At 39.3% G+C, this 11,402-nt stretch overlaps 1 protein-coding gene across 1 annotated transcript in view; it reads left to right on the forward strand.

Annotated features, from left to right (window-relative positions):
• CYYR1 (cysteine and tyrosine rich 1) overlaps window positions 1–5,108 on the forward strand; it is a 103,580-nt gene extending 98,472 nt beyond the window's left edge. Inside the window, 1 exon segment of the mRNA XM_055279377.2 lies at window positions 2,683–5,108. Within this exon segment, the coding sequence (XP_055135352.2) occupies window positions 2,683–2,813 (131 nt within the window). The 3' untranslated portion in view covers window positions 2,814–5,108.
• The last annotated feature ends 6,294 nt before the right edge of the window (window positions 5,109–11,402 follow it).

Below are 11,402 nucleotides of genomic sequence, written 5' to 3' on the forward strand. Positions count from 1 at the left end.
CTCAAGTGGGAGGCAGGGAAAAGCTTTGGCAGAAAAACAACATAGAACCACATGCTTGTAAGAAACAGTTCAATGGTTTTCCTGCTGCAACTTCCTATTTTCCATGGAGTCTGCAGTCTTTCATTCTTGGCTTGGATGAAGTTTATTATAAATCTCTTTGTCTCAGTGTTCCTAGATATAATGAAGTCAAGGAGTGGGTATAATGCAGAGGGAATGTGTATTTAGACTCCACAGGACTTACTCCATTTTGTTGCAGGAAACAGAGCTTGGAGTAGCGCAGCCTCCAAGGGTCTGAGGGAGCACTGGGGAAACTGTATGTATGCATCCTCACTGATTTATTTACAGAGCTGTGTTCTCGGCTGAACGCCCTCAGCCTGCCCAGCCCACTAGAGACTTGCAAGACTTTTGCTCCGCAAAGGACTGCTCAGGGGACATCCCACTCACTTCTGTGGCTCTGTCTTCCTCTTCTCTTCAGTGGCTCAATTCTGCTTCCTCACATCCTCCAAGTACAGGGCAATCAGTGAGTGGTTCAAATCATCAAGCTCTTGGTAAAGATAGGCAAACTAAAAAGATCCAGAAGAAAATTGTATTAGTCCATTCTCACACGGCTATAAAGACATACCTGAGTCTGGGTAATTTATGGAGAAAAGAGGTTTAACTGACTCACAGTACCACTGGCTGTACAGGAAGCATGGCTGGCGAGTCCTCAGGAAATTTACAATCATGGCGGAAGGTGAAGGGGAAGCAACCACATCTTCACGTGGCCAGCAGAAGAGAGAAAGAAGGGGGAAGTGCTACACACTTTGAAACAACCAGATCTTATAAAAACTATCATGAGAACAGCAATGGGGAAATCCACCCCCATGATCCAATCACCCCCCACCAACGTCTTCCCCCAACATTGGGAATTACAATTTGACATTACATTTGGGTGGGGACACAGAGCCAAACCATATCAAAAACAGTTTTTGTCTGCATATCGGTGGAAGCCCTATGTATGTCTATGTCTGTTTATCAGAACACTGTCAAATTCTTATTGGAAAGAGTACAAATTAAGGTTTGTTTGCAAAAGCAATTTCAGTTTTTGCAATTACTTTAATGGCAAAAACTGCAATTACTTTTGCATCAACCTAATAGAAGACATTTAGAAAAGTTTGTTGAAATGTTGTCTGTTCCTTTCTGCCATTCTAGTATTAAAAGCATGCCCACTTATTTGCATTGTGATGACACTGGTCTTGTGATTTGAGTTACATTCACAGTAGGCAATTAAGGCATGTCAGTTTCCAAGCAGAATCAGGATCCTGATGATGATTCAGCTACTGGCAATTCATCAGATTTGTTGCTGAGGGAGTTGCTCAGATGTTGCAAAATGATTCGGTTCTTGGAAACATGGATAAATTTCAGCTCAAGGAGTACTTCACTTTCAACACTAGAGAAAGGAACTGAGACCACTACAAAATAGACGGTTATGTATAGTCATCATAAAGTGTATTAAAAGGTAGAACAGAGGATACTAGAGGCTGGGAAGGGTAGGAAAAAGGGATGGATAGGGAGAAATTTATTAAAGGATATAAAATTACAGCTAGATAGGAGGAATAAGTTCCAGTGTTCTATATCACTGGATGACTATAGTCAACAATAATACATAGTTTCAAATGGGTAGAAGGAGGATACTAAATGTTCCCAGCATAAAGAAATGATAAATGTTTGAGATGATGGGTATGCCAGTTACCCTGATCTGATTATTATACATTATGCATATCGAAACATCACTATGTACCCCATGAATATGTACAATTATTATTTGTCAATTCAAAAAAATAAAATAATTTAAAATTTAAAAACTTTTTTAAAACACTGACATATGGTACAGTAACAAAATGAAGAAAATTTTTCAAATAAGATTCAGAAAATTAAATTTTTCATCTTCATTTCCTAACCTATTTGTCCTCCTTTTTTGTCTTCTCCTTCATATTTCTGTAATGGTTCTACCCCCCTCCAATTATAAGAGTCCTGTACTGGGTACCCAATACCTCAACCCCTTCTTTCACTTTCTCCTCTTTCTCCACACACCCAGTCATCACCTAAAGACTTGGCTGCTCAAGGACTGTTAGGATGTTTTTCCCTCACTGTCATGAGTCCCTTATCATCCCTGACATATGCCATTACATTGTTGCAGCTTTTCTTTTATCTACCTCTGCCTCTGTTGACTGCTGAGAGTGATCTTCTCAAAGCATATTCACTGCCATGTTCAAAGAATCCCTGATAGCTACATGTTATACATTCTACATTGCATTCAGAGCCCACCATGGTGATACAACCAGACTCATTGTCTTTTCCCATCCTCCCTTTCATGTACTTTTTGCTTGAGCTGAAGGGCACTCCCGCTTCAGTGCTTTTGATCAGCCTGAATTGTCCCTCAGCTTCTCTTTCTGCCCCTTCAGCATCATATTTTCAAGAAACTTTCTCTAAACAACCAATTCTTAACACTTTTACCCATGATAACCACATTTTAGAGCACTTACCCTTTCATACATATGTGGTCTTGACCTAATACAACTAAGACTTTTGCAGCCACAATTTATGTCCCCTCCCAAAGTATCTAGCCCAGTGGCTTCAACACAGTAGAAATGCAAATATTTGCTAACTCCTTGATGTTCTCTTCCCCTTCTTTTTCAGCAGGACCACCACCCTACGGTTACGACCACGAGATGGAATACTGTGCAGACTTGCCTCCTCCATACTCCCCCACCCCACAGGGTTCAGCACAGCGTTCTCCACCCCCTCCTTATCCTGGAAACCCAAGGAAATAATCTATCTCGTAGAATAGAACATGTGCCAATGGGTGATCTTGCCTGGAATAAAGTGCCTCTACTCAGAAACAGGCAGGAAAGAATTGCTCCAAGGAATACTTTTTGGGGTCAGATAATGTGGCAGGTGGAATATCCCTGCTAGGAGATACAGGCTTTCTACCGTGCTCAAAGCTGACCCCATCTGGAGTATTAATGTTTGGTTCTATGGAACCACATTTTAAGAGATCTGCTGATCCACCTAAGCACATTCAGAGAAGAGTAATGTAATTGACAAAATATCTGATAATCATGTTGTTTAAGGGCTAGGTGAAGAAAGTTTCAGTATTGATCCTGGAAAAAGAGAAGATCTAAGTAGGATGGAAGAATGATTTGGCCCACACAAGGAAGCAACTTTATTCTATATAGCTTTAAAAGTCAGAACTAGGATTGTTCATTCTTTCATTCATCAATAAATGTATTCTGAGTGCCTAAGAGTTTACTATGTGCCTAGCACTGTTTGAGGTCCTGATGGAAGTTACAGGATGGGTACTCTGGTTTTAGTACAAGAAAGAGCAATGACTAGATGGCTTTGTGAAGCTCTTGCTAGAGACATACTCCAGAAGGGATGTTTTGTATAACAAAATCAAATAGTAGATGGGTCCATTGGGCCTCAGAAGTTCTGCTCGTGTTTTAGGTGGGTGTGAAGTGAATTTCTATGTGTCCAGGAGTGAATACAACAGAAAGAGTTGGATCTTATTTATTTAATTAGGGAGTTAAAACAAGACCAAAAAGACTCAACAGCCGCTTGAAGCCAAGAACTCGTCAATGCCAGCTACTGCCACCTAAAAATCATCTGGCTTTATAGTGGATCAGAATAAAGGTTATTCCAACTGTGGGGAGAAAAAAAATTGTATCAAGTTCCACAGGTAGCAGACACTTCACTTCCGAGTAAAAGATGAGAAATAAAATATTCCCACAGGATTTTAGGTCAGGGAGCAAAAATCTCAGAACTTGACCATGAAGATACACAACAGGCTTGCAAAAATACAGTGGGAAATGAAGTTCAGATTCCCTTCTGTGGAATTCCTTAAAACTATTATTTTTTCTCCTTTGTAAAATTTTGATAATCTATTCTCTTAAAAAAGTTAATGACACAATTAAGATACTGACATCAAATTGTTGCCTTTTACCAAAATGCAAATTTTATGAAGTGCCTACCTTTATATGTATAAGCATTTAATAAATAATTCTAATGTGCCATATTTTGCTGTGAGTGACCTTAACATTTATATTTTTATATGAATTGTTTCATGTATTTATAAAAATTGTATATTGAACATTGGAAATAGATGATTAGATTTTTGTGTCATTTTACAATTAAATCTAAAATGTTTAATCCAATATCATCATCAAAACTCAGTGAAATCCCAAAACAGTGCCAAGAATTTTGCTGAACGAAACAATCAAATGAAGCATTTTAAGGTTTAAGTTATAGTACCTGTACTTGCAGATAAGAAGCTTACTATATCATTATTATAAGTAGCATATATTACTTTCAAATACCTATATTAGAAAGATATTCATCTGACTGAAATATAACCTACCTGCCAGTAAGGTCCAAAGGCTGAATCTGTTTTGAATGACTTCCTTGATTTTTAAGCACTGATGATTTTCTTATATATGAGGATGCAAAGCATTCAAGAGTTTCAGCCTATTCTGGTGAGGGGCTCCCTGACTTACATAAAGTTTTCAGCACAATTTTAATAGTACATATGCTTTAATTTATTTTTCTTCTGCATGTGGTCAGACCCAATTACACTGCCGCTATGACTCTCAAAGTGCCGGGGTTTCTGTGATGATTCTGAGAATGCTGAATACAAATATACCTTATATTCTTTAAGGAAAATAGAAAGGAAAGATCAGCAGAAATAGGGTTTTATCATCTTTACCATCAATAAACATTTATTGCATACCTCCTATGTTCTGCAAATTTTCCCCAAATAGAAGCCAGTTCAATCCACAACATCTCTTCTTTGAGTTGTTTATGGCCTCCCTTAAGGCATTTTACAAACCCATAAGCCTACAATAGATGAGTATTTTTACTATTTGTATTAAGTGTCATAATAGCATACATGTGCACATTACCAGTATAGACTGCTGGAGTTCACTGATTGTTTTCATAGATGATGCTTCTTGGGGAAAAATAGTATAGGATGTGAAAGCTTTGAATTATGGTTATTTAAAAACTAACATTTGCTGTGGCCAGAGTGTTTGCAATAAGCAATAAAATGAAAGAACCTATTATAACACAGATTATATTTTCATTGTCTGTGTCCATTTTTTTTCACCCTCTATTTCTGCTGACTTTGCCTCATTCTTCTGTACAGGAAACACAGGGCTGGAGCCAGACAGACTTTACTTTGAATCCTGTCTCCTGCCTGTGTGATTTGAAGCAGGCTACTTCATCTCTGAGATTCAACTTTCTGCTCTGGAAAATGTAAATAATATTATCAGTGTCATCGCGTTCTGCAAAAACTGGATGAATATATACAAAATTCTAAGTATAGTGCCTGGCACATAGAAAATGTCCGATAAATATTAGCCCAAAATAAATGAACAGAACAACAATATAATGAGAACAACCTCTAGAACTGTATTATCCAACACAGCAATCATCAGCTACATATGGTCATTTAAGTTTAAATTAATTGAAATGAAATTAAATGAAAAATTTACCCCATCTGTCTCACTAACACCATTGCAAATGCTGCATAGCCTCATGTGGCTAGGGGCTACCTACGTTATTGGGTAGTGCTGCTCTAGAGAAATCTATGCAAAAACGCAGTGAGATAGCAGGAAGTCATTGAAAAAGAGACCACTCCAATCACCTCCTCCAGGAGAAACTATGGACTTTGTCAGCTAATTGTGATGTCTTTCACTTATGTGTGTGGAGAGTCCATTCCCGCGGAAGCAAGGCAATAACTTGCATGAGAACCATGAGCAGCAAGAGGCTTATCTGGCCCTCTCCAGAGCCATGGGCAGAAAAGCTGTTGCAAGAGCTGAAGGGCTGATGATAGGAGAGAGACCTTAGACCTGATGTTAGAGCTGGTGAAACAGAGCCACAGCCTGTTCTCAGAGTCTAATCAATTCTGCAGCTGCCTACCCAGCTTCAGAAGCCACTACAGGAGCATGCGGGGCTACCTACATCTTCCTAAGGTGCGGGGCTGTAGGCTACCCTTCTGTTTTTTCATGATCTTGTTCCCACCACCAAATGAAGGCAGCACTCATCATACATCCACTCTACTTCCAACTTGTCCTTGTTTAACCAAACTCATTTTGCCAACTTTTGGTTGTAGGTGAGGTAGGGACTGGGACACATAAGACTATATATTAAGCTCATCAAATAGTGGAGCTCTGGGTACTATTGTTTTAATTTTTCACTTAATTAAAACAACCTAACACCAGAATGCCAAAGTCACATGGTCACCTTGTTAATCACCACAGAGGCATCCAAGGACTACCATATTCTCAATCAAAACCTATCTGAAATGCATAGTTTTTATTCTCTGATTTGGGGCCCAAGCTGCATGGGATATGGCTGAACTTGTGCAAGAGCAAAACTGTTCGGTGCAACTGGACTGTGTAGTGTGGTTCAGTTTAAACAGTGTCAGGACGCCCAGAAAAGGAAAGTGACATGATTAATTATAAAACAACCCACCGGTGATTCTGATTTCCAGCCTACTTAACCCCACTCAGGCCTCTAACACCCCTCTAATGCAAGGGACAGAACCAAGGCTTCAGGGTAAGGGAGACTTTGTTTCCCCTCTCACCTCTGTCATCTTCTAACTACATGTACGGAGCCAAATAACAACATTTCCATAACCTCAGCTTCATTCAAAATAGATGAATAACACCATCCTTGCCATGTGGTTGCAATGATTATAAACAGTATATGTAGAACATCTGTTACAAAGATCCTACCTGGGTTGGTGACTCTCATAGATGCAACTGAATATACATATTCTCTTTCCTTTCTGCTCCACACCCAAGCCTTACCACTTCTATAAACAGGTGCATTCATTATCCATTGCTGTGTAACAAATCAACTCAAAATTTAGTGGCTTGAAACATGTATTATCTCAGTTTCTATGGATCAGGCATCTGAGGGTGGCTTAGCTGGGTCTTCTGGCTCAGGGACTGTCACAGGCTGCTGTCATCTCAATGTACAACTAAGAAAGTATCTGATTCCAAGCTCACTCCCATGCATGGTCATTGATGAGATTCAGTCCCTCCAAGGCTTTTGTGCCAGAGACTTCATTTTCTCACTAGCTATTGGCCAGAAACCATCCTCAATTCCTTGGCATATGGGCCTCTCCATAGGACAACTTTAAATGTGTCAGCTTGCTCCCCCAGAGCAAGCAAGAAGAGCCATGGAGTAGAAGAGAGTGCTAGGAAGACAGAAGTCACAGACTTATGAAATCTAATACTGGAAGTGATATCCCATCACATTTGCCACAATCTCTTCTTTAGAATCAGGACACCAAGTTCATCTCACATAAAAGAGGAGGGAATTACACAAGGACACGGAAACCAAGAGGCAGAGAGCTTTGAGGGCCATCTTAGTAGTCGGTGTACCATAGCAAAGATATTTTATCTTATTCTCCTTACGTTGATTATTTAGTGTTTAGGCAATGTAGAAAATAATACCTTCCCTCTAACAAGAAAGTACCAACTCAACAGCTGAAAGAATCCCAAGCCATGCTTGGCTGTGATCAAATTGCTTTTATTGAACCAATAGGAGCAGAATGGAACTGGCAACATTCAAGGACCACATTAACTAGATAAGTGCTACATTCCTGAGAAATATTGAAAAGATACACACAAGGCTTGTGTTTCTCATGAACTTCATTTATGAGCTGCACTAAAGCCCATCGTATTAGGCAGGGAATGAAGTACAGCACATACCACATACCTTTATGGATGAGTCTTAAAATAGTCCCAGTTATAACCTTTGTTTCAACTCTGTTCCAAGATATTTAATCTTCATCAAGAAAATAATTCCAAGACAAGTTCCCAGATGAGTATTCAGCAGATCAAGTTGTTACCTAAGCTAATCCTGAATGCCTTCCCTAAAAATAAATATCCAATCCAAGGAAATGTTTGGAACTGTGGAAACATGTGTTAGGAATATTTGCCTTCTCTGGAAGCATGAAGGAGAAATTGTTTTTTAAAAAATTTAGACTTTGATTTCTGTTTCTTCTCTGCTCCCCTTTTTCTTTTTTCTTTTCTTTTCTTTTCTTTTTTTTTTTTTTCTTCACAGAGTTTTGCTCTTGTTGGCCAGGCTGGAGTGCAATGCCACGATCTCAGCTCACTGCAACCTCCTCCTCCCAGGTTCAAGCAATTCTCCTGCCCCGGGCTCCCGAGTAGCTGAGATTACAGGTACGAGCCACCACACCCAGCTAATTTTTGTATTTTTAGTAGAGACGGGGTTTCACCATCTTGGCCAGACTGGTCTCAAACTCCTGACCCTCAGGTGATCCAACTGCTTCGGCCTCCCAGAGTGCTGGGATTACAGATATGGGTCACCCTGCCCAGCCTCTGTTCTCCTTTTTCTAACCCAGTCATGAATAGCTTTTGAGTGTGTATCACCTGTCATTTCTTTTTTAGTTGTTGTTTGTTTTTTCTTTAGAGACAGGGTCAGGCTAGAGTGCAGGGAAATGTCATGGCTCACTGCAGCCTCAACTCCTGGGCTCAAATGATCCTCCCACCTCAGTCTCCCCAGTAGCTGGGAATACAGGTGCGTGCCATGAAACCTGGCTAATTTTTTTTTGTAAAGACAGGGTCTTGCTATGTTGCTCAGACTGATCGCGAACTCCTGGCCTCAAGCAATCCTCCTGCCTTGGCTTCCCAAAGTGCTGAAATTACAGGTGTAAGCCACCATGCCTGAACCATACCTGCCATTTCTAATCGTGAGGAAGAAGCAAGGGAATCAGTTTCTGAATCTCGTTTGGTCATGGCTCATAAATGAATAAGATATCTTGCATTGTTTCCATGGCCTGCAAGATGAATAATTTTCTCTAGCTAAAATCCAAAGAGATCCGAGCGATCTGATTCCCCATTTTTGTACCTTATCAGTTAATGTCTTGATTACCACACATTTTGCATATGATTTTCCCTATTGACTAGAAAGGAACTTGAAAGCCATCCAAAGGGATAAAGCATTCACAGTTCAACTCCTGCCTTACCTGTGAAAATGCATTTGGAGACCACCCTGCGCATCCCTTGCCACCACCTGAACACACAGTGCTAATTCCCTTACCTCCTTGCCTGAGGATAGATAAACACTCGCTTATGCTGCAGAAACCCTCCTCATCTTTCCAGATCTAGGTAAAGAGCTCATACCCAGAGAAGAAGACCCTGGCAAATTTTCCAATCAGAATTAATCATTTCCCACCTCCAGCCATTTTGGTACCTAATCTAATACCCCCTTGTAGCCTTGTAATAGATTTGTGTAAATGTCTGTCTCCTCCATTAGATTCTAAGCTCTTTGAGAGCCAAGACTGTCTCTTGGATATTTGTAGTCCTCAGGGAGCACCTACCTGATATTTGGGACATGGTAAAAATGATTGAATACATTAAGTAAGCAACTAATATTTGACATGATGGAATATTAAAAGAACTTCAAGAATTAGAGTGAGTTTATAGTGAGTAACATATTCTAAGTGTAGTCCACAATCTAAAGTATGAGTCAGACAACTGAACAAAGGCTGTAGCTTCATAGTTTTTAATTGGCGTACATGTCAATCCAGATAGAGTTAAATCGTGCCTTTAAGTGCAGTATTAACACGTGCCCCTTCGTGAGAGGAATGTGCTCATCTTGAATGACTCACTTAGTGGGAACAAGACAACGTGCCAGTTTGGGAGAGGCACTTTTATAATTCTTAAAATTAAGCTGCTCGTTTCTCACATAAAAAGAATACCAGCTAAATATCAGAAAATAATTGCTTCATGAATTGTATTTCCATAGAATAGATTCTAATGTAATTTAGACTTCAGAAGCAATGTCCAAAGGATACACTAAAGGTATTTTACTAAAATAAGATGCCATAGTTTTCACATTACCATTTCTCCAGGGTATGTTGAAAAACTACTGAATATTCTGAAAAGAAACAAAAACACTAAAATTGGCTGAAAATGGGTTATAAAACTGCAACCAGCTTTTGTGCTATTGTTATTTAGTATGTATGGAGAGACATAGTGCATTTATCCACGTTCTTAGAAGCAGTAATACCACTGTAAAAACATTGATTCTCAATGGAATCATCCCCAGAAATGTGTTACCTTAAATAATAATAACAGTAAGTGTGTGTGTGTGTGTGTGTGCGCACCAAGCACTGTTCTAAGCAATTTACATTTAATTTACAATTAATCTTCTCAAACCCATGGCATACGTATTATTATTATCCCCGTTTTACAGTTCTGGATACTGTAAATGTCTCAATTCATAATTTTTAGGCAAATTCTAGTGATAGGTATTGTGCTTTTATTATATTAAAACAATTATGTTCCCCTCTGAAAACTGGGACATTTTTATGGGAACATAATCCTAACTCTTTCTTCCCCTAGGATAAACCTTGCCTATGAGACTTCTTAGTCTCTCGTGCAAAGAAACTCTTGGTAGAGCCACTCCCTGAGCTCAGTCCTTTAAATGCCGAGAGTGAGCAGTTAAGCTCAACCTGGGCTCCTGCCTTCTGTATTACATGCAGAATACAATGATTTCAATGACTAACCCTTTTCTCCTAGTACAGCATAAGTAGCCTTAAAGTAGTACTTACATGAAACTATTGTTTTGCCAAACTCAAATGAATTAATAGAATAATTATATTGAACAATTTAGATGAACTTATTTAATTTTTATGTGAATTGACCATCATATTGGTACAAGTTCTTTACAATATGTCAGCAGAAATAAAAATGAGGACCACATGTCACTTCATTATATAATGATTTTTTGAGCAAATATCTGGCATGACATAAGACATCTAAAAGTGTTGGATGAACAAAATGTCGAATAGAAATAAAAGGTAAGATGACCATTGACATTAAACCTTTTTTGTACTGTGTACACATCCCCCTTCCCTTTGCAAAACCACTCTCCACACCCTCCCCTCTATTTCTGCCCAGGAGTCTACACTGCTTGGACTGCATCAAGGACTTCCCTTGACAGTTGTGCTTCTAGTTGAATTTGGCCAATGGGGAGGCCATTCAGGAGAGCAGAAAGAAAAAGGAGAGTGAGGATGGAATACTTTCTTGAAGTATTTATCTGGATGGTGCCTCTCAAACAAAAGTCCAATTCCCATGGGATGCCTTTTCCAAACAGCTATATTTCTTAGCTTCTGTCCTTCCCCTTTTAGACCTAGGACTGTCAAACCTTCCCTACTGCTGCTAGTCATGGAGTACTGCACTACCGCCTGTAGTTTCCCTTCACTCTATCCACACATTTCATGAACTCTCTTCAAATTACTCAATATGGGTGGCCATCTACTTCTTACCAAGGCCCTGGTTGAGACACTTTCATTCTTTTAAAAATATCGGAGTCAACTAATATAT

Source organism: Symphalangus syndactylus, chromosome 5, assembly GCF_028878055.3.
Source record: "Symphalangus syndactylus isolate Jambi chromosome 5, NHGRI_mSymSyn1-v2.1_pri, whole genome shotgun sequence".
Taxonomy (NCBI): Eukaryota; Metazoa; Chordata; class Mammalia; order Primates; family Hylobatidae; genus Symphalangus; species Symphalangus syndactylus.